The 24,587-nt window shown below is 49.2% G+C and overlaps 1 protein-coding gene across 1 annotated transcript in view; it reads right to left on the minus strand.

Moving 5' to 3' along the window:
• pcdh1a (protocadherin 1a) overlaps nucleotides 1-19,042 on the minus strand; it is a gene marked incomplete at both ends in the record, with an annotated part of 20,683 nt that extends 1,641 nt beyond the window's left edge. The window contains 3 exons of the mRNA XM_084473666.1: nucleotides 946-1,014; nucleotides 14,658-16,847; nucleotides 18,251-19,042. Of these exons, the coding sequence (XP_084329792.1) occupies nucleotides 946-1,014; nucleotides 14,658-16,847; nucleotides 18,251-19,042 (3,051 nt within the window). The remainder of the gene's footprint in view (nucleotides 1-945; nucleotides 1,015-14,657; nucleotides 16,848-18,250) is intronic.
• Nucleotides 19,043-24,587: the final 5,545 nt, after the last annotated feature.

A 24,587-nucleotide genomic window follows, 5' to 3' on the forward strand; every position in this document is an offset into this window, starting at 1 on the left:
GGCACCTCTCTGCACCCTCACAGCTGCCAGAGCTCGCTCCGAACGAGCTGCGAGGCGCGGTAACTGTAACGACTAACTGTTTACTGTCGTTAAGCTCACACATCCAGAGACACTTACCGCGTTTTAGACGTCAAAATGAAGTGCGTTTGCTCAAAGGATGCCATCTGGTAGACTAACCCACAGCCTTTGAACCCCGAGCCCAACACCTTGTCCCTGATGCACACGAATCACCTGATCCTAAAACAAACACACTTTCAGTGTTTCCAGAAGAAACACTTCTCCCAAATGGGTTGGGTTTCAGGGGCAGCAGCGGCGGCCATGACACTGGGCCATTATGTCAGCCATTATGTTTCCTCTGTAATTAAAAATCACCCCACGTGCCGCCAATGTGCTGGAGTGGGGGAGATACCGCAGACATAATGAATAAATGATCCTGGTTTTGGCCCGAATGTGTTTATATGGCATTCTGATGTTTACTGACACTCTGATCTCAGAGAACAAACATGACTGCTGTTGTTGTGATTTCCGCTGCTGCTACACTTTATGCGTGCAGCGCCTTGTGTTTGTTCTTTGTTGGTCAATACCACTTTGATGGTGGGCACTGATTGTTCCTAACCTTTGCTTTGGTTTCCGGCTCATCTTTGACATAAAGAAGAGAGTAAATGTTTGCCTCAGTGATGCAGGAACGCTGTACGAGTTAACGCAGCTAACTAAACGCAGTGGAAGTGCAGTTCATCAGGACAAAGCACTTTAATGTTCCCGTTTCAGGGGGTCCTGAACTAAGACATCATATCTCGCTGCGTCTCTGAGCCTCGCCGAGCTCCCTCCTCCTGTGAACGATGGTGCGTCGTGGCTGCGGCCAGCCGCCCAGTCGAGGAGGTGTCTGGGAGACATCCGGCCTAATGGGCCCTAATGGGCTCCACCGTCCTCTGAGGGCCCACAGACACTCCACTCCAGGGGCCCCGTGGCCCCGGCCTGCTCCCGGGGGCCCTGGGTCCAGTCTGGGGCCTGACCCTCCGGGGGAGCGGGGAAAACAGTATTACGGGATACGCCTTTGGAAAGGCTAACGCTCAGCTTCGGGGAGAACGAGAGAGGGGTGGAAAACAGGGTGCAACTGAGCATGAGCGGAGGGGGGGAGAGGGGGCAGGGGAGGGAAGGGAAGGAGGAGAGGGAGGGAGGGAGGGAAGGGGAGGCTGAGAGGGAGGAGAGAGGAGAGGGAGAGGAGAGGGATTAAGGAAGAGAGGAGGGAATAGGTGGGAGAAAAGAGGAAGAAATATATGAAGGAGAGGAAAGAGATGGAGTGGGATGAGGAGAGAGAGAGAGAGAGAGAGAGAGAGAGAGAGAGAGAGAGAGAGAGAGAGATGAAGGGAGAGAGACTAGCCCCTGGAGTTAGACTCAGCAGGGGTGGAAACACCACGGTGTATTATTGAGGGGCACTTTGGTGCTAAGCTGCTTATTGATAAAAGCACTAATCTGCGAGGCATAAGGTAAGGAGGCTGGGGTGTTTGCGTGTATGTGTGTGTGTGTGTGTGTGTGTGTGGCGATTCAATATCTGCGCTAAAGGCAATACCATCAGCCAGCCAGGCCTGCACACCCAGCCCCACCTAAAGGACTGGCTCCTTTTATTTATTTTTTACATAAAAGACGGGAATCGGATAAACCACAACTTGCAGAAGAGAAAAAAATGAAAAATGAAAAAGTGAATGTAGAGACGGGGGAATATGAGGATAAAAGTAAACGCCAAACTCGGCTTTCATCAGATTTGATCAATGCCGGGAGTACCGCAATTTTTGATATTGCACTTTTATCATTTTCAGGCCCCGCATATAAATCACAAAAAAAGGTGGCCCTCAATGATATTATGGGATGTAATCGACAAGAAATATGAAGGTAGCCGCGCTGGAATAATGCTCTTCAGGTGCATGCCTTCCCAATCATTTGCATTTTAATGTGTTGGCTGCGCACACATGAACGCACACATCCGTAATATATTCAAACTCCATCAAAGCTTCTCACGATGTGCTTTCATCAACGCAAAGTTTCAGATTCAAATCTGAATAAACGCCGTCCTAATGGCGAGGCCGAGCCACAGCGGGGGGGGGGGGGGGGGGGGGGCGGACGGCGTCGCCTCGTCCGCGACTCAGGAGCCCTGATCGATGGGACGAGGAGGACGTCTGCTCCTCTCTGATTGGGCGGCCGGACCCCTTCGCATGTTCATCAGCGGTCCGAGTCACAGTTCAACGTGTTGGTCAGACGTCAGACGCACCACAGTTCGCAGGGGTTTTCCGGTACCACAACACAACTCCAGTGAGGTCGACTTCATAAAAGAACACAAAACAGGAACACACAACCAGCGGTTGGAACACACAACCAACCAGAGGGTCTGCAGCAGGGGGGGGGGCGGGATCGATATGATCAGTAGTGTTTGTTTGGAGGCCTAATGGCGTGACAGCCCGACGGCCCCCCGGCCCAGCCTGTCCCCGCCGCCCTAATCCCCTCTTAGCGACTAATGAAGGGAAAGTTTCTGCACAAATTGGCTACTTCACTCCCACAGACACACACACACACACACACCCGGATGTCAGTTAAACATGGCCACACATACCTGTGTGTGTGTTTGTGTGTTCCTACACCCACACCGGTGTCTGTGTTTGTGTGTGTGTGTGTGTGTGTGTGTGTGTGTGTGTGTGTGTGTGTGTGTGTTCCTACACCCACACACATACCGGTGTCTGTGTTTGTGTGTGTGTGTGTGTGTTCCTAACCCCCCCCCCACATCCAACACTAAGCCGACAAGCTCCATCAGGGCTGACAAGTAGAGAACCCCACCAACCCCATACACACACACACACACCTGGGAGAACTCATCTGAAGCTGTCTGTCTGGTTAGAGAAGGACCCACCAATCACCTCTCCCCATCCAGCTCCAAGGTACAAACCAAATCAATGTGTGTGTGTGTGTGTGTTTGTGTGTGTGTTTGTGTTTTTGTGTGTTTATGTGTGGGTCTGTCTGTGTGTGTGCACGTGTGCATGTGGATGTGTGTGTGTCTGTGTGCGTGTGTGTGGCGGTTTCTTTTTGTGTGTGCGTGTGTGTGTGTGTGCTTGCTTGCGTGTGGGTGTGTGTGTGTGTGTGTGTGTGTGCTTGCTTGCGTGTGGGTGTGTGTGTGTGTGTGTGTGTGCTTGCTTACGTGTGGGTGTGTGTGCGTGTCTGCGTGTCTTGGTTCAACGAGAGGTTAGCTCGTTAGCACCAAGGATTTGTTAATTGGGAGGTTTGGACCATTTCTCTTCTGACTCTCTCCCGGGAGGAGAACACCTTGACCACCTCCCTCTCCCTCTCTCTCTCTCTCTCTCTCTGTCTCTCTCTCTCTCTCCATCTCTTTCATTTTATCCGTCTCTCCCTCTCCCAGCCTTCTGTTTCCATCTCTCTCTCTCTCACCTTTTCTTTTTCTCAATCTATCTCTCTCTGTTTCTCCATATCTCTCTATTCTTCTTTCTCTCCCCCTGTCTCCCCACCCTCTCTGTTGTGTACAAGTCAATACCACTCAGCCTGTCCTTCGGTTGGAGCTCTCTCCCTCTCTCTCGCCCTTTCTCTCCCTACCATCCTCTCCCTCCCTCTCCCTCGCTCTCGCCCTTACTCTCCCTACCATCCTCTCTCTCCCTCTCAATTTGATTAAGTGCTGGAATCTGAAAGCTTCTCACTAATAGAGCAGTTCCATACGTCACCATAACAGATGTAACACTTACAACAGGAGAACAACAAGTAAACAAGAATACAATTGAGGAAAGATAGATGTTGTGTACATAATTATAGAAAATAATTTGGCTGTGTTATGCATATTTCCCATCTGGGATAAATAAAGTTATTCTCTTCTTATCTTACTAATAGTGACGGTGTGATAGTGGATGTTATTGGACAAGTCTCCTCCTCTCCTCTGCCATCTACAGTGGAGGAGAAGCCAGGGAAAACTTGTACTGCGCTACGGCATATGGGTACGTAGGTGTGTGTGCGTCGTGGTGAGTGCGCCCCACTGTGTGCACACGTGTGTGTGCGTCTGTGCGTGCGTTTCTGTATGCTTGTGTGTGTGCGTCTGTGCATGCGTGGGTGTCTATTTCCTCCTCTTTGTCTAGGAAAATGTTGAAAGGCAGATGGACAGGAAGATACGGTGAATGCGCAGTGTGTGTTTGCGCTCCTAATCAAACACAATACAGATGGCCAACGTCTCAAGGCTCCACCGATCCCGCCAGAAAAAGTGAAGACGCCTCAGAAAGTCCCCGGCGGTTCCGAAAAAACAAGCCAAAGACCATCGGATGTGACATCATCTACAAAACACCCTGGCCGCCACCGCTGTCTGACTGCGCTAATCCCGCCTCAAACGCAAGGCCCTGAGATCACGGAGACGGTTCTGCTCAACAACGAGGTGGGTTTGAGGGGCTTAGTCCACAGTGGACCGCGCCCTTTCTTAACCCTGACCGCGCCCTTTGTTTGAATACACTGAAGGGATCAAAGAAAGGCCTGTCATAGCCCTGACCGCGCCCTTTCTTTGAGTCCCTTTAGCGTCTTCGTGGGGAGAGCAGGGGGAGAGGGCAGGGGGAGGGGGGCAGGGTGAGGCCGCGGGGTGCGTCATTAGATGCCGTGGTAGAAAAACAAAGATAGGTGTGAGATCCAGGAGCCAGACGGGCTAATTATCAGCACTTTGGGATGGATGTGTGGCGAATGGTTTCCGGGGCAACGGCGATGGCAATATCACACGTTGGGAGGTGAGGGAGAGGAAGGCGAAGGGAAACAGACTGGGGTTGTGATGAGCGGCAGAGAGGTTGCTGGCCTTCCACACATAGCATGCGTGTTCACCTCAAGGCGTTTGAACAGCTTTCCATTGATCCTTGTGCACAATTTTGCAATTAACTGAGTAACTGCGTTTCTCACACAGGCGCAAGAAAGGCAGAGCGATCAGACCGGCGAGGTTGGCGCACGTCTGCGTGCCTCTCGCTGCGCGGTGAAACGCCGAGACACGCGACGCGTCTCACATGACACTGAAACAAAAGCACAACCTCTGTTGATTGCGAGGGCCCAGGGGCGGCGCTGGTAATGAGCGAGCTGCTCTTGATTAGAGCCAGGGGGAATACGGGAGGGAAAACAAACACAGAACGCAGTGAGGGACCGTAGGAGCCTCAGGTATGGAGGATGACACCGCTGTGCATCGCTGCCCATCGCTGCTCTGTCCCGTCGTCTAGAGCCGGCTGGCTGGTAACTGGAAGGTTGCTAGTTTGATCCCCGGCTCGAACTAGTGTTCTGGCTGTGCGAGCTGGCTATCGCCTTGCATGGTCGGCACCGCTGTCTGTGTGTGAATGTGTGCATGACTGGGTGAATGTCAGGCAATATTGTAAAGCGCTTTGAGTGGCCACTTCTTAGAAAAGTGCTGTATAAATGCAGGCAATTTATCATTTCAGATTTATCAAGCATTATAGTCATGTCCCTGCTCGTTATTTAGAACACGCTTCTATCCAACGCCACTACAGTGAATATCAGGACCAATTGTCGTTCAGGAGCGGTTAGGTATTAGGTTAGGTGTTTGCTCATGGGAGCCCACTAGGGATGTAACGGTTACCGGTGTAACGGTAAACCGCGATAAAAAATGTTGTCAATAACAATTACCGTTTTCATTTCAAATAAAATTATTATCGCGGTGGATAACCGCGCCCGCGGTGTGGAAACCGTGTGCTTAAAGGCCAATGTGCAGGTTTTTTTTTTTTTCTTTTCTGGCAGTTTTCTAGTTGGTAATAAACATTTAAACAATTATCCATTGTATTTGATGTTGTAGGGTATCACAAAAAAGAAATATAATAAGGAAAAGTAGGTGATATGTTAGCGGTTTGCTAACAGGTTAGCGATGATTCTTATTTCTCCCACAATGCATTGCATGACGTCACATGAGGTACTCCGCTTTGGGACGACAGCCGAAAACCCGCCTTGATATCTTTGAGAGAGACGAGTAGCAGCTAGTGAGAGAGTGACAGTGTCAGATTATATAAGTAAATATATAGATAGAGATAGCCTAGATATATATATATAGATAGATAGATAGATAGATAGATAGATAGAATAACAACATAACATGACACACGTGTGGTTTGAGAACGTTTTAGACTCAATCAATATGAAGTCGAGGGGAGACGAAGCTCTGTTCGTTTGTATCTTTTATTTACGTGACCATATTTTTATTTTATGTAAAAAAAAAAAAAAAAAAGGAATCAGTTCTCTTCTTTTTGGGAATCAGTTCTCGTCGTTCACCTTCGGGATTCTTTCGTTCTGACCGAATCGTTCGCGAATCGCCCATGCCTAATGAACATACTCGTGCCTGCTGGCTTGAAGGGGACCATGATCCTGCCTGAAATATAAGTATGCTACTGTGTTTCCCACAGACCAGGTAGCAATGCAAGCAGTTGCGACGCAACTGCTTGCAACTCGCAACTCCTTGCGACGAGACGGGCTGAGACGTTCTAAAAACGGGGCAGTTCACACTGCTGCACCGGGCGGCGATTAGTTTTATTTTGGTTGAGAGTAGGCTAGAGTTGCTGTGTTTCGCCATTCTCCACTACTTCTGCATTGTAGTAATTCACTGGAGCTTAGTTTGTTTAGATCCCGCTAGTTGGATACATTGCATTCTTTCGTAGTGGCGACTTCTCGACTGCAAGGGAAGCTCGGCTTCACCTAAAATTTCGAAAATTAAATGGTCAGATATATACTGTTGTGTTAACATTTCATTGATTAAAAATGCGTTAGAACACGTCCATCTCGAAGACGAGTCCGTTCAGAATCAGCTGCTTATCGCAGGTCGACTGACTCGATTTCCTTCTCATACACTTATGTGTTTAATTTGCGTGTGTTTAGACAGATGGGCGCGCACCAAGCATCACCCGCATTCATTCTATTAAATACTCACTCGCGGTAAAACAGTTTTCTCACGATCAAATACTCTTCAATCCTAAGTAATGGGCTTGTACACGATGTCTGGGTCAAGAACATATGTTCGCTATATGGTGTTTGCAGATGCATTGATTTAAAAGTACAACTTACCGTTGTATCAGCTGTTCTTTCCCAAATAATTTAACCAATCATTTACTCTAAAACTAGATTTTGTTTTGGAAGCCTGGAATATACTTTGCTCGAATGTATTATTATTATTTTAACGCATGGCATAGCCTACTATACTTCATTCATGTTCATTCATGCAGCCCTATGGAAAAAAAATGTTTCCACAATCCACACGCTATTTCTATGCAGTTTCACACGTATGAATAATCTTTGACATCATAATATTTAACATGCAAGTGTAGTGGTGCCTGGTTGCTGCGGGGGAAGATCAGCTTTGCGCCGGGTGCAAACTAGCAACGACACATGCGTCGGTGTAGAAAGTCGATTGCGCCGGGCGCAAGATTGGGCCCTTCTTCTGTTTGGCGCACATGGCTAATTTGCATACGCGCACAGGGCTGTCGGAATGGGAACATGTCGGACTGGCAGCATTTCGGGGGCGCGATTACGGGCTGGCGGAGTTACATTTAAAAATCGCGTTCAAGTAAAAATAATAAGAAAAGCGTATTCAATTTGTGGCGCTCGTTGTTCAATCTGTGGCGCAGCGCCACATATTGGCCTATGTGTGGGAAACACTGATGCTATCTTTAGCACAAACGGATTCAGGCAGCATGCCTCAAATCCAGGATGCTCAGTTAGGCACGTTACATCTGCATCTTACATCGGGGTAAGCTCCTCGACCAGCGACCAAAACGCGCTCACCTCCCTACAACACAATCTCTCCACCACAGTTTCCATGGGACGACACCGCCCACACAGACACCTGCCAAACACAGCGAGAAAGACACGCTTACTACTCTCTCCCTGTCCCGGTAAGCGGTACCCTGACGGTGTCAATGACAATCAATCACGAGGAAAACTAGTTAGCACTATCAAAAATAATCACACTGAAGACATGACCAGCCTACTTGGCTTCGGTTACGTTTGCAAACAACATTTTCACCGGAGAAAGAGGTAAAAGCTTAGAAATAAAGCCAACGACATAATCACTGTCACTAGATATAAAGAAAACGTTGACTTTCACTCGATGCTATTCACTGACAGTAAAAAAAAAAAGTTGTTATTGTATGCACTGCTGTTCATACTGTGTGTTCACACCGCACTTTGTCCCATTTCGCCTATTCGCGCGAATAGGCGAATGTTGCCGCGCGACAAATCATAATCTGTCGCTGTGCATTTTTGTGTGCATTCGCGGGGCGAATTATTCGCGGGGCGAATTTTTTTTTTGCCTGGCAACGGTCATTCATGCCATTCTCATCAACCATGGCCGAGATGTGTGTCTGTACCTGTTGTGGAAGAGGGAGAGCCCGTCGTTTATGGGTTAATAATATAATCCGGAGGCGCACACCGCTTTGTGCCGTGATATTATATATATCGTATATATTATATGATATAGATATTTATATATTATATGTAGATATAGAGCGGGAGTCGCAAACGGCAACAATCACTTTCTCCTCCAAGCTGCGGTTCACTGAACGGTTGAACGGTGATTGGCTGTTTTACGTTACTTCACCCAGGGAGTGAACTGATTGGCTGTTACGTGACGTCACCCAGGGAGTGAACGCTGATTGGCTGTTTTACGTTACTTCACCCACGTTACCCACAGGGAGTGAACGCTGATTGGCTGTTTCAACGCGAATGCCGCGAAGAAGTTGAAATATTTTAACTTTATTCGCGGGGCGAATTATTCGCGGCGCGAATCCACGTGAACGCGCTCGCCGTTCACGAGGAAAAATTTCGCGCTGTCAATCAAATCTTGTCGCGCGTATCGGCGAAAAAAAGATTCGCCCGATTCGCGTCTACACGTTCACTTAACATTGAAACGTGTCGCGGGGCGAAGTGCGGTGTGAACACACCTTTACTGTGTGTTCACACCGCACTTTGTCCCATTTCGCCTATTCGCGCGAATAGGCGAATGTTGCCGCGCGACAAATCATAATCTGTCGCTGTGCATTTTTGTGTGCATTCGCGGGGCGAATTTTTTTTTTGCCTGACAACGGTCATTCATGCCATTCTCATCAACCATGGCCGAGATGTGTGTCTGTACCTGTTGTGGAAGAGGGAGAGCCCGTCGTTTATGGGTTAATAATATAATCCGGAGGCGCACACCGCTTTGTGCCGTGATATTATATATATCGTATATATTATATGATATAGATATTTATATATTATATGTAGATATAGAGCGGGAGTCGCAAACGGCAACAATCACTTTCTCCTCCAAGCTGCGGTTCACTGAACGGTTGAACGGTGATTGGCTGTTTTACGTTACTTCACCCAGGGAGTGAACTGATTGGCTGTTACGTGACGTCACCCAGGGAGTGAACGCTGATTGGCTGTTTTACGTTACTTCACCCACGTTACCCACAGGGAGTGAACGCTGATTGGCTGTTTCAACGCAAATGCCGCGAAGAAGTTGAAATATTTTAACTTTATTCGCGGGGCGAATTATTCGCGGCGCGAATCCACGTGAACGCGCTCGCCGTTCACGAGGAAAAATTTCGCGCTGTCAATCAAATCTTGTCGCGCGTATCGGCGAAAAAAAAATTCGCCCGATTCGCGTCTCCACGTTCACTTAACATTGAAACGTGTCGCGGGGCGAAGTGCGGTGTGAACACACGGTTAGACTACTAGCTCCAGCGCTCCTTGCTGCGTTTCTAAATAGCTCACCAGGACACTTCACCAACTCTCCAGTCATTCTCCTCTGACCATGCATTTATTTGTCTTTGACGGCCATCGGCTCTCGGTATTTCCTCATTCGCCCTCTCACGTCTAACCGGTTCGAAATATCATAAATGTTAACTGTGGGTCTTGCCACCTCTTCCCATTGAGCCTCTTCCTCATCCCAGTTAGACGGCATAGTGCTCTAGTAGCAGCTTCAAGGCTGAGGCTACCTTCCACCACGACTACCTCATGTGACGTCATCGCCGAGCGCGTAAAAAAATAACCGTTACTAACCAAAAACTACAAAAACTGGACTTTAACACCATTTTGGAGACATTTCTAACTTTATATACATATCTTGAGTGCTTTATGTACCCATTAATCGAAACTTCCGGTTAACCTGCAACATGGGCTTTAAATCCTTCCCAGCGCTTCATCCGAGCAGTGTTTGGAATAACGCCGTTTGAAATAACGGCGTTAGGTAATGCCGTTATTTTTTCTGTAACGGGTAATCTAACTAATTAATTTTTCCGTCGTTACAACGCTGTTACCGTTACTGACAGTTAAATGCGGTGCGTTACTATGAATTGATTGAATAAACTGCGTAATCCGAACGCACCCCTGGCTGCACACACAAACTGCTAGTGAGGACGGAGACCGGGTGGGTTAGCGATTATGATTGGCTAAGGCAGAGTCGTGTTTCATGGTAGCCAATCGGAGCCAGTGTTTTTACACACAAGCCAGGATACGCGTGCCACACGCATACACAAACACCAAACAGATTCGATGAAGCAGTAGAGATGGCGAGTCCGGAGCAATCCGATGAAAAGTTGGCATTTTCAAGGTGGAGATATAAGCACTACTTCAAATTCATTGAGTTCAAAGGCAAGAATGTGCATGTAAAGTGAACATTATGTCCAGGAGCAAAGACTTTGTCGACATCCGTTGTAAACAACTCTAATTTAATGAAGCATCCCACAACGACACACGCATCTACAAAGCTACTTTTTTTTTTTACAGTAACACAAATAATTACTTTCCCATATTGTTCTTTATGTCTTGAATGTTTGGATTAAACCTGCACTACTGTAAATGTTCCTGATAAATAAGCTGTTTACATGCTGAACCCTTGTTCCTTTGATGTTAAAAGTTGCACTTTTGAAAATAGAATATATAAATAAATATAATAAACACTTTTTTTAAACTATTTCAGTGTCCGTAGGCCTATCAGTGCTTTCTGAACATATTGAACACACTTTTAAAAATACCGCGATAATACCGAAAACCGGGATAATTTTGGTCACAATAACCGTGAGGTTAAATTTTCATACCGTTACATCCCTAAGCCCACAGGTTATAGACTTCGGATATTTTGGGGTTAGGATGAAGAACCTTTTAGTTCCGGGCGTCAAAGACCCAGAAACCGAGACTCTCCGGCGACCAGTGACGCGTGGTTCTGCACCCGCAGAAATCCGATGACAATACAAACATCAACGAAGGGGACATTCTGCGTCGCGAGCGGAGATGTTAATTAACGCGAGGGCACCGCGAAACATCTGGCCGGCTTCTGTCGGTCGGAAAATCTGAGCGAGCGAGAGGCAACATCTGCCGAGGTATGTCGCGCGAGCTCCAACAGCTGGCCGTGTTTATACACACCCTGTCAATCACATCTGTCCATCACGCGGGGAGACAGAGAGGTAGGCTGCCCACCTGCGCATGCAGTCGCCGGGTTTATCTCCGTTACCGCGGCAACTGATTTGTTTCCTCCACACCTCCAGAGCAAACTTCAACACAGTGCGGAGGCGCGTCCATGCTCGGTGGTCTGTCGTGGGGGGGAGCGTTGGTGGGGGTGGTGCTGGTGTTGGCGCTGGTGGAGGTGGTGTGGTGACTGCGAGTGCGGACCCCCCCCCTCCCCATCCTAAACTGACACCACCCACGACGCACTCCAGCTGTCAACCAACATCTGCCGGAGCTCCTCAAACATCTCAGCATCCCACTCCCACTGTGTCAGAAACACTGTGGCCTATAAATACACACACACACACACACGTTCTGCAGCAGATGGTCGCCCGCAATACACATACGCAAACACGCACACACACTCACACTCACACACACACATATTCACTTACACGCACCTGCACACACATAGACGCACACTCTCACACACACACACACACATACACACATACACACGTTTCCCTTAATTTGTGTTGATTGGTTTATTGTGAGATATCTGCGGCGTCTTGATGTCAGAGCTTGTTTGGTGAAAGTAGCAGCGACTGGGAGGAGTAATTCAATGTCTGATGCGGCCGTACGTGATTCATCTTGGAAGGCCTGGAATCCGGAGTTCAAGGAATACGCAGACGATATTATCCATATCTGGGATGTTTACGGGGAGATTGACGAGGTTGTTTTGAATATGACACACGGGTAAAGATGATCTGCCCTCTGATAATCTGCTGATCAGATTATCTACAATGTTGTCATGTCTCTGTTTTACACACATCTCATCACTCCTGATGACATCTCTTTGCACATGCACACGCACGCGCACGCGCACACACACACACACATACACACACACGCACACACACACACGTACACACAGATAAGGCGGCAGCCCAGAGGAGCATAGTGGCTTTTTATCCCAAGGCTGCCTTCAAAAAAAATGTTTTCCATTTGTAATCCCCCCTCTGAGTCTATTAATATTTCTGTTTCCATGGTGATTCCGGCTGTGCCAAATGTTGTCAGGATAAGGAGAGATAAGAGGAGGGAGGGAGGAGATAAGGGCGAGTGACCTGCTGAGATCAAAGCCCCCATAGGTCAGGCGGAGTAGCAGAAAATATGTCACCCAAACATGGCCTTTCCTTTCTCCCTCGCCATCGCTCTCTCCCCCCGTCTTCCACTCTATCTCCCTTATGCGCTCGCTCTCTCGCTCTCCTCCATCCTCACTCTCTCACTCTCTCTCCCAACCTCCCTCTCACTCTCTTTCTCCCATTCTCTCTCTCTCACTCTCTCTCTCTCTCTCTCTCTCTCTCTCTGATTGCCAGCTGGAGAGACGGACGCCCGCACCTCGACGCTCTAAAAATACCAAGGATCACTGAGGATCCCCGTGTCCGCTGAATCATTTAGGGCCTTGTTTTCTCCCTCCCCGTAAACACGTCCTGCCGCCCACCGCCGCCTCTGCTCACAGAGATGGCGGCGCCGCCCTGACAGCCCCTGGAGCAGCGGCCTGGAGACCCCGTGCTTTAATCCCGCTCCCCGCTCCTCTCCCATCCTTCAGGCCGGTTATACGGGAGACTCAAATACTGGCTATGTGACCACAATTTATGATCACGGGGAAAATCGATAGCATTCATAATTTATGGGACACTGGGCAGATCTCAGCGCATTCGGTCAATAAACTCGGGCCCGATTGGACAAAATACCAAAACAGAAGTTGTTAACAGCATCTTGAAGTAATTTAAATCCTCAATTATTATTCTACTCTATTAATAGCGTAAGGGTGGGATATTACACGGAAATGTCTAACTGGACGGTTTGCAGTTCGACTGGAGAATCTGATCCCCAAACTTCCCATCTTTAGGTTTGAGAAATGCATTTACATTCAGAGCGTTTAGCAGACACTTTTAACCAAAGCGACTTACAATAAGTACATTTGTCAGAAGAGAAACAACAATATATCTCTGTGGGTACAGTAAGAATGTTCATAGAACCAAGTACCAAGCACTAACAATCACTAGGTTAATCCATTCCCCGTATACAACAAAGAAAGCTAGGATAAGATGCTACACATCGCTCAGCAGATGTGTAGTTAGTAGATAGTAGTTAATGGTGCCGGTGTCAAGCGTTTATACAGAACCTTAACGAAACGTTTCAACACGTTCCCCTCTTTTTATAAAAAATGCAGCTAATATGTCAGCAATATCTGACAACCTCAAGAGGAACCCAGGACAGACCACTGTGATAGGGCAGATGTGATAGACATCTTATTCATTCACTACAATTCTTTACCTTAATACATGACATTACATTTATTTCACAAATGAATATCCAAGCAAGCTACCGAGACACATTTAGATTATTGTTAGCTTGTATGGTCGAAGCCTAAGCAATTCCACCTGCAGTGAAAAATAAGCTTCTATAAGCAAACTAACTGCAAATAACAATCAAACTATTCAATGTTGAATTTTTTCAAGGTTTTCTTGAAAAAATGCATTTCAAATAAACATCTGCATTCAATTCTCTAAATTCCTTCTCCCGTCTACCTGTACATTAGCAGGTATAAAAGTCGCAATCAGTCCCAAACACCTGCAACCATTCCACATCAATCCATCAGCGTCAACACATTAATTACCTCACCGCCGTTTCAACGACGGCTTAAAATGTGTCTGCACGACGTCTGATACCCCACTGCATGTTTGGCCTATCCTCCTTCACTGGGTATAAATTACAGCACACAAACTCGACGGATACAAATACCTGCAATATCTGTGTGGATGATGAATGCGTGCGTGTATGGGGAGGGAACACCTTGATGTCTTTACAGTGCTGTGGCCAGCGGTGATATGTAGCAGGAGGGGGTCATGGCATATTATGATATCTGTGTGATTTGTAAGATGAAGGCTGTGTGATTGCACAGAGACCGATAACAGTATTTCTTCCCTTTTTTTTTCTTCATTGTCATACGCTTTGTGAATACAGGTTTTTATTTATATTTTACGTCTAATGTGTGTTTGTGTGTGTGTGTGTGTGTAGTAGTAGTAGTTTAGTCTGCATTCTCAATCTGCTGGCCTGTGATTAGTGGGTAATGAATTCAAACCTGTACTACCCCCCCCCCCCCCCCCCCCCCGGCCAACTCTCCACGGACGCCCAGCAATCGATGCACAGCTCTCTCCTACCTGCTTGGTGTTGTACTTTGACTGGCCCGTCTTGTAGCTGTAGTCGGAGTAGTGCTCCGAGCCCGTGGAGTTGTCGTCTCCGCCCGTGCCCACGAAGGTGTTGGTGGCCGGCAGGTCCTGCACCGCCTGGTGCTTCTGGGAGGCCGACGGCGACTGCGCCTGCAGCTGGATGGATGGCAGCGGCGAGTTGGAGCGGTAGTGCCGGCCGATGTCGGGGCTGCCGGGGGAGTAGGTGAGGGGCAGGTGGATGCGGGGGCTGTCGCTCACCCCGTCCAGGTTGAACTTGTGGCTCTTCTGCAGGCTGACCTCCTCCTCCTCGCCCAGGGGCTTGGGCGACTTGCACGGCTTGCCCTTCTTGCCGCGCTTGCCCTTGCTGTTCTTGGGCGCCTGCTTGTTGGGCGCGTACAGATCCTTGGACTCCTTCTTGCCCGCCTGGTAGCCGCTCTTGGTGTCGCGGTGGATGCGGTGGCGGATGAACACCACCACCAGGATGAGCATGACCACGCCCGCCAGGCCCGCCAGGCTGCCGAACAGGATGTTGCTGCGCTGCGCGGCGAAGCCGTTGTCGGGGTCGCCGGCGATGTCGCGGTCCAGCGGGGTGTAGATGCTGTGGCCCACCAGCGTCTCCACCAGGGTGACGTTGGAGATGGTCTCGTTGACGAAGATGTGCACCAGGGCGGTGGTGTGGCGCGCCGGCTTCCCGCGGTCGCTGACGCGCACCACCAGGCGATGGAGCCCGCCGTGCTTCCGCGTCAGCTCCTTGGCCAGCGTGATCTCCCCGTTGGCGGGGGAGATGCGGAACAGCTGGTAGGGGTTGCCCCCGGTGATGCTGAAGCTGAGCTCGGCGTTGGGCCCGCTGTCCAGGTCCTCCGCCTCCACCACCTCCACGTGGCTGTCGGGGGTCGCCAGCGGCGACAGCTTCTTGTAGGAGGAGTTGGCGGGCTTGGTGACCACGGGGTCGTTGTCGTTCTCGTCCAGCACGTTGATGGTCACGCCCACGTACGAGGAGCGGGGCGGGTCGCCCCCGTCCACCGCCTTCAGCCGGAAGGTGTAGCTGCCCTCCTTCTCCCGGTCAAAGGAGATGCTGGAGAGGATGGTGCCGGTGCCGTTCTGCACCACGAACTTCCCGCCGTCGGGTTCCACCGAGAGGTGGACGTGGGCGTTCTCTCCTTTGTCCACGTCCATGACGGTCACCATGCCGACGGGGCTGAGCGGCGGCATGTTCTCCAGCACCGAGAAGCTGTAGCCGCTCAGCATGAACTTGGGGTCGTTGTCGTTGCGGTCGAGGACTCTTATCACCACGGTGGCGGTTCCCCGGTGGCTCGTCGACCCTTTGTCCGCCGCCGTGACCCGGAACTCGTAGCGCTCCCGCTGCTCCCGGTCCAGGGGGCTCCGGGCCCGCACCTCCCCGGAGAGCGGGTCGATCTCAAACAGGCCCTTGATGGATGCGTCCGCCACGATGCTGTAGACCAGCTCCGCGTTCGTCCCGCTGTCGGCGTCGGCGGCGATCACGTTCAGCACCCGCTCCCCCGGCGCGTTCTCCTCGGCGAAGTCCACCTCGAACAGCGTGGGCGAGAAGATGGGCGAGTTGTCGTTGACGTCCGTCACCTGCACCTTCAGCGAGTTGGTGCTGGACAGCGCCGGGTTCCCCGAGTCGACCGCCACGATCTCCACCCGGTAGTCCCGGACCCGCTCGTAGTCCAGCGGCGTGGTCGTCTGCAGGAAGTACTTCCGCTTGTTGTCGCTGGACGAGTCGCTGGCGGGCCGCAGCTGGAAAGGCACGTCGCCCGCCACCACGCAGGTGACCACCGCGTTCTCGCCCTCGTCGCGGTCCGACACCTGCACCAGCGCCACCGGCGAGCCCACCGGCATGTCCTCCGAGATGTTGGCCACGCCCTCGCTGTGCGTCACCAGGCCGATGCCCCGGATCTCCACGGCGGGCGCGTTGTCGTTCTGGTCCGTCACCTCGATGGTCACGAAGGTCTTGGAGCTCTTGGGCTGCGGGCCCCTGTCCCTGGCCACCACGTAGAAGGTCAGGCTGTCCACCTCCTCGCGGTCCAGGGGACCCTTCACGTAGATGATGCCGGTGGAGCGGTCGATGCGGAGGAGCTTGGGCACGGGGTCCAGCGCCTGGTGGAGGGTGTACTCGATCTCCCCGTTAGGACCCATGTCGTAGTCGTTGGCTTTGACCTGCGATAGAAGAGTCACAGAGCTGCGGTTAGAGGATTGGATTTGGGGGCGATTATTCGGATACAATTAGTGGGAAATGGGGTTGTGGGCAACATCAGCGGTTAATAAAGGACTGAATTAATAATGGGCTGTCACATTGATCAATAACATGGCCTACAGTTGCACATGCACTGTGGTACTCACAGCCATTTTGTATCATGGCCCATTAGGCCGCATTTAAATGCTGACTTACACACACACTATTTTCCTCCATTCTCTCCAATGCAATTTCTTCTCCTCACTTGTAAAGACTAAAACATGCAATATTAACATTCAAAGCAGATCATCCGCACTGCCTCTTGAAAACTGTGATAGAAAAATACTATGATGTCCAGATGCTTGCAAGGGCAAACTTGCATAATTAGAGAGAGACGATCATAAGATAGTTTGGCGTATGTATGTGGATTTAACGATACAGAGTTTTAAATCCCAAAACCAATACATTTTTAAACAGTTTCAAGTTTAAATTTAGTTGGCAGTCAGTCTTACAAGCTGTTCACTGAATACTCAGTAACAGGTGTCTCCCCCCCCCTCGCTCTCTTGAATTTTAAATTGGTACCCTCGCTTCCAAGAGATTCAATACAGCACACACATATATATATATATATATATACACACATATAATTGGAATAATCAATCCATGCATCAACGAGCTACACACATTACAGAAGCATGCATTTGGTTAAGACTTTTGGTTAAGACTTTGTGATATTTTTCTGGCGTGGCGACGAAGAGGCTTGAAAACATTTTCCTGCATCAGTGACTCTAAACAATTCGCTAGCGAGACACGATAAGATGGTAGTTTATTAACAGGAACGAGGGCTGTCACGGCGAAAGAGTACAGGACAGTATCATTAAAAAGAGATTAAGAAACTAAACGAAAATGAGAATAAAATCACACAAGATATAAAGAAAACACGACAGTATACACAAAGTAGCCGCAATGTAGATACATATAACGTAGATTAGATGCATTGCGTTGCTTGTGAATAAAACAAGCTGCTAATAAAGCTTTGCAAAGTGCACAGACTGGACAACGACAACAGGGGGAGGCGGGGAGGGGTGGTTCATGTCAGGACTCTGGAAGAAGAAACTAAAACAGCAGAACAGTTCTGTAGTACTTGTACTAAAAAACAGTATAGCATTGTGAAACATCTTATCCTAGCTATCTTTTTTTGTGTACGGGGAATGGGTTAACATAGTGATTGTTAGTGCTCTGCTCTTGGTTCTATGAACATCCTTTCTGTACCGACAGCGATATATTATTGTTTCTCCTTCTGACAAATGTACTTTGTAAATTGTAAGTTGCCTTGGATACCAGCGTGTGCTAAACGCCCGCAATGTGAATGTAAGAGCGTTCTCACCTGCAGCACCGAGTGTCCCACCGGGCTGTTCTCCTGCACCTCCGCCTCGTACGTGGACTTCTCGAACTTGGGCGAGTTGTCGTTGGCGTCGGTGACCACCACGCGGAGCAGGGCGCTGCTGTAGCGCTGCGGGTGCCCCCCGTCCACCGCCTTGATGGTCAGGTCATACGAGTCCTTGACCTCGCGGTCCAGCAGGCCCAGGACGATGAGCTGCGGCAGCTTCTCCCCGCGGTCCTCCGCCACCTGCAGGCCAAACAGCGTGGTGGCGTCCGGCCCGGCCGCCAGCGCGTAGTCCGCCACGCCGTTGCGCTCCGAGTCCTTGTCCGTCGCCACGGGGATGGAGAAGAGCGCTCCCATGTGCGTGTTCTCGGGCACCGAGATGGTGAGCACCGAGGAGGGGAACTGCGGCGTGTTGTCGTTGATGTCCTGCACCTCGATGCGGCCCTCGATGAGCCGCGGGCTCTGGTTCTGGATCAGGTCCGTCACCGACACCTCGAACTCCAGGTAGCAGGGCTTGCCCTTCACCTGGGCGCGGCAGTCCCGCAGGGTCTCGCGGTCGATGGGGACCTCGGTGGTGAAGATGTCCCCGGTCTTGCCGTCCACGCGCAGGTACGGGGCGCCCACCTCCAGCTTGTAGAGGTGGCCCGAGTCGGGCAGCCCCTGGTCGGCCGCCAGGCTGCCGATCAGGGTGTTGGGGGGCTGCTCCTCCTGCACCCGGTACAGGATGCTGCCCCCGGTGGGGCCGCAGTGCAGGAGGAGGAGGGCCCAGAGCACGGTCGCTTTAGTATTCATATTCATGGGCTCATGAGACGGTCCACCTGGGAGACACAGAGGAGCACGGTTACAGCTTGTTCTAGCATCGTTATTCTTCCTTACTTAATCACTTTATTTTCCCCTTTGTTCATTCCTTAAATGTCTTCCTAAATTGCATTTAATCCACTCTTTTCTTTCTGTAAGTATTCCTTCCCATCTTTAGGAGTCTCTTTATCAGAGTCCACCTTTCCTTCTCTATTCTTCTTTTGTCTTTTATGTATTTTCGACATTCTAAGGGAAGACCCTTACACGCCCTGCTGCTATAAACTAGTTGTAAACCGTGTGGTTGAGATGGCTTCACTTTGTCTCTGCTCGTTGTTGTTTCCATTGTCACCGCAAAAAAATGTGAAATTAAACATGCGCAACATTGTCCGCGATGAAATATTCGGTAATTAACGAACTTCTCGAAGTGCTTCATTTTCGATGAATAGAAAAAATGGAAATTTCTAACAATTGCCACGCAGGGTTTCATTTCAGTCTGAAGGCCCTAATTAATATCTCTTTTGTCCAGATGTTGGATGTTGGAGTGCTTACGACGCAAACACACTCCAGGGCGATGTAAATGAATAGATTCTGTAAATGAATCCCGAACACAAAGTTTGAATGATTTTTTTTTTACAATACCCGGGAACACATTAAAGCCTCCAAGAAAGTGTCCCTGGATCCCGTCTGAAAGAACAGTCAAACAAAACAAGAATCTCCTCAAACAAAGTAGTAAACGTCGCAGTTATCGTGAGTAATTACTCGTCTCTGAACAGAACGGAACCGGGTGTGATCCGTTACAAAGCCGTGCCGTGCGTGAAGACCGTTGTGCAGAGAACAGTACATCGATTGTCATAGAGGCACTAAATCTTCTTTATGCAGTCGTAGAAGTATCAGTGGATTTTACAGTTGTCGACATAAAACGCAAACACTCCACAGAACACAGGCAGGGGAGGCAGTCATTAGATTAATTGGATGAGTCAAAAAAAGTCGATAACTTTACTCTTGACCGTTGCCTACATTTTGTGAAGTCTTGACTTATTCCTGACGTTCATGCTCCGATGGCTGGGAGATTTCTTTGTGTATGTTAAGCAACCTGAGTTTGGAGCAGACATTGAAAGCCAAAATCATGCTCTAATGCTCTGGAGAACTCCTCAGGACTGCATTGTTCTCTTGATAAAAGTGTGTGTGTGTGTGTGTGTGTGTTTATGTGTGCATGTGTGTGTGCGTGTGAGTGTGTTGGCATGTGTGTGTGTAAGCATGTGTTTGCGTGAATGTGCTTGTTTTTGTTAATGTGTGCATGCTCTTATGTGTTTGTGTGTTCCATCATTTGTGTGTGCTCATGGTTTTTTGTGCATGCATGTGAGTTTGTGCGTGTGCTAATGTTTGGGTTTGTGCATGTGTGTGTGCTCATGTTTGTGGTTGCATGCAATGAACCTCTTTCAGGGGGTTCCTATTTGTGCAAGAGCAGAAACAAAGAGGGAGCAAATGAGAATCTGTTGATAATTAAATATGAATATGGGCAGAAGGGCATTAATCCGGATCATAATCAATAGCGTTCTACAACCCCTAGCATGAAAATATGATTCAAGGGACCACAAAACAAATATGTATTCAGCTTGACAGAAAAGCACAAATACCCAGAATCCGATGTGGAAGCCAATCCCTTCGAATCTGTTAGAATTGGAAGTGCAGCTTATTGATGTACTAATTGCTAACTTATCGATGTGCCCCCTTTCTGCATTTACAACTGAGCCTCTAGTCGATGTGACTTGAATAGGAAGTGTGTGTGTGTGTGTCTCTGTGTTTGTGTGTGTGTGGGTGGGTGTGTGTGTGTGTGCGCTGAGCATGACTGTGCATGTGTGTGAGAGAGACTGAAAAACGACAGAGACGAGATGGAAAGAGAGAGTGAGGGGAGAGCGAGAGAGGGGGTTGAGAGGGAGAGCGAGAGGGAGAGAGAGAGGGAGAGGGAGAGCGGCAGCTAGGCCAACGGTTAGGTTTGATCAACCTATAAAGACCAAAACATCTCTGCAACCATATACCAACAATATAACTTCATGTCCAAAACAAGGTTGTTGATTCTGCTGCTGTAGAAGCACTGCTATGTTAAGTTCTTTAATGTGACTTCAATAAGACCAGAAGGAGGCATTTGTATATTTGAGTTTCATTATAAGATAAATTAATGAATTACACACATAGAAAATATATACAGTTTGATGTATTTATTAGTGCTGTCAGTTAAACGCGTTATTAACAGTGTTAACGCAAACCCATTTTAACGGCGTCAATTATTTTATTGCGAGATTAACGTTTTTATATATATATTTATTTTTTTACTGCCATGACTGCTCCAAGTGAGAATGTTAGTGTGAAATTGAACACTACAGTATATGGCAATGTTGTTTTCAATAAAAAAAACATTTGCACAAAGCAAGCCAATCCACTTTTCCATGTTGATAAGAGCATTAAAATGAGAAAAAAATAATGGGACAAAAATAAATCAATGGACATTTAGAATAGATAAAAATGTGCGATTAATTGCGATTAATCGCGAGTTAACTATGACATTAATGCAATTAATCACGATTAAATATTTGAATCGTTTGGCAGCACTAGTATTTATCGTTGTATTCATTATGTATTCAATTCATCAACTAACCTGTCCTTACTCAACCGTTTAATATCCATTTATTGTTTTTAGTATTTCGGTTTGAGAATGCGTATAACTCCTTCGCTGGCGGTGTGGCGCCTGGGCACTAATGGAAAGGGACGGCGTCTGAAGTGACATGACGGTTATGGTCGACGACTTAATGCTGCCCAGTTGGCGCAGTGCCTGCTGTCCAGATGGATCCCTGCCGGCCTGTCGGGCCTGTAAATGGCGTCTTTCTGCTTTGTTTACATTTGCTTTACCATTCATGTGAGAAAATGCAGAGAAACGCATGCAGACACTCAGTCACTGTGTGTGTGTGTGTGTGTGTGTTTGTGTGTGTTGGTGTGTTTGTCATGCATTGAGTGTCATGGACACTCTTCTCTTCTCCATCTCTCTCTCTGAGCTCTCTCTCCTCTTCATCCCCCCATCGACAGCTTAATCTAAGACTCCACAGTTGATTAAGTTTCCTTCTCGCCCGCTAATGGGGACATCTGTGGACGAGGAGCGGTCGAAGGTGCTTCACGCGTGTTCGGCTGCACACCTCCTACACTCCCTACACTTCCTCCAACATCCCCCACTTCCCCCGGCAACCAACCAACTGCTGAGCTGGACTCAGAAGGTGTGTTTGTTCTGCTCTCCTGCCCGGCCCGCGCGCAGAAGAGGGGCTGCCATCCCAGATGGTCGCGCGGAGCCTTCAGAGTTCAAGCTGATTCAGGAGAACCACGATCACACGACTCAGCAGAAAGCCCAAACAAAAGGTGCTGCAGAAGAGATATGCCGGACACATCGCCGCTCCCCACAACACCTCGCCCACCGTCTGCTCTCATTCCCTGGACAAATGAGCAGCGGCCCGGGCGTTTACAGCATCACCAATTGGATGGGATCTCTTGATCGCCGTTCCTTCCTCAGCTCAGAGTTAACTTTGTGGAAAGGCCAGACGGCAGAATCAACGTCCAACTGTCCAAACGTTTCCCTCCACCTGTCACCCTCTGAATTTTTTTCAAAGCTTAGGTTATCTCCAGTCCTTGTACTTCAATTTGAGTTCCACAAACCCTCAGCATATATTAACATAAATATATATATACAAATGTAGAAAACCAAGGGCATTTATATATATATATATATATATATATATATATAAAGACATAAACCCAGCTAGTTGTATCGTTCTTCCAGAGCCAGACGAGGTGAATCCCCAGCAGCCACACATGTGCTGCCGTGCAGGACAGAGCAGGCGTGTGTGTGATTCTTCTGAATGGAGGACGGCCTGGGACAGCATACCGCTCATCATCACATCCTTTCCTCCGAGGACTGAACACAACCTGAAACGCGGGAGAAAGGGGCCGGAGACGGAAGCGGTGTCTCGCCAAAACCCACCCTATTAAGTCCATTTGGAGTGCCAAGTCGTCGGGGCCCGGGGAAGCGAGCGCGTCAGCAGACCTCGGCTTGGCTGAGCGCGGACATCGCTCAGCATATGTACAGAGCCTACAGGCCGCTGTGATGTACTGTCACCCCGCAGCGCCCCTGTTACACCACTACCTTGTAACCTCCGACACTGTCATAGTGTCGGACAGCCCCTCACATCTCCCCGGCACCACCCCCACCTCCACCTCCACCACCACCACCTCCACCCTCTGCTCCTTGTTAACTGTCCACACAACTCGCCCCGGCCACCGGACACCTGGGGCGCCGATAAGACCGAGACGAGGAAGAGGACGATGAGTAGGAAGAGGAAGAAGAGGAGGAAGAGAAGGAGGAGGAAGAGGAAGAGGAAGAAGAGGAGGAAGAGGCAAAGAGAGATCAGCATTTGAGATTAGCATTTGCGCCTCACGCCCCCCCTGGCCCCAGGCGGGGTTGCCATTTCCGTCCGTGTGTTTTGTTAAGAATCTTCCTCGGCCCGTCTCTGTCCGCCACCCATCAGAGGGGATATTGCGTCAGCTTGAAGCGGGCGCCGCTCGACGGCGAGGGGTTCTTATTGGCCGGTGACGGCGGAGGATCCTACAGCGAGGCTCAGGCACAAGAGAAAGCAATGTGCAATTTGGAGATAATGGGAATCGTAGCCAGGGGGCGGACCGTCTGAGGCTGTTTACGCAGGGGTTGGTATTATTGTTCATATCTGTTGTTGTATATGCTGGCGTTGTGGGGTGTGGGGGGGGGGGAGGGGGGGGGTGGGGGGCAGAACACAGCAGGGTTCCCGACTGACGCCGTTAACAGGCCCAGACACCCCACCGCACTTATAAGATTAAACAGCAGATGGAAAATACGACAGAGCGGACCTCACAGTACGGCCGCGCACCTCGGCCAAGCGGCCCGTCAATAAAAACCAGAATCACTCGCATAAAGTCTTTGGCGTTGGGATGGCGCTGGTGAGGTGGCCCCGCCCTCCCCCTCTTCCCCCCTCTTATTAAGGTTCATATTCGCTTCATGTTCGTTGCGGTCCGCCAGACTCAATCGCTTTTGTTTTAATTAGTACTATGGTGTTGTGTAGCATTACAGTCGTAGGTCAGTGACTATCACTGCTCACTCTGGTGATATTAATAATAACGGTGTTGTGTGTAGGGTTAGGGTTAGATGGGGGTACATGGGGCGGTGAAAAAAGCTCAGGCAGCAGAATCTCAACCTGCACTAACTTTTTAATTACCCGACGATGTGTTATTGTGTGGAGTCTGACCACAGCATCACCGACATCAATCAGATCTCTGCACAAACAGATGCTGGGATTACTGAGCAAGGCAACAACAGGCCAGTACTCTGTCTAGAGTATAACTCAAGGTCTGGTCTCCATATACAAAAACATGAAATATGGATGTGTGTTTGTGTGTTGTTGTAGCGAGTATCTATGCAAGAGATGAATGGAGAGAGTGGGAGGGAGGGAGGGAGAGCGAGAGAGGG

This window comes from Micromesistius poutassou (assembly GCF_964030765.1).
Source record: "Micromesistius poutassou genome assembly, chromosome: 10".
NCBI lineage: Eukaryota > Metazoa > Chordata > Actinopteri > Gadiformes > Gadidae > Micromesistius > Micromesistius poutassou.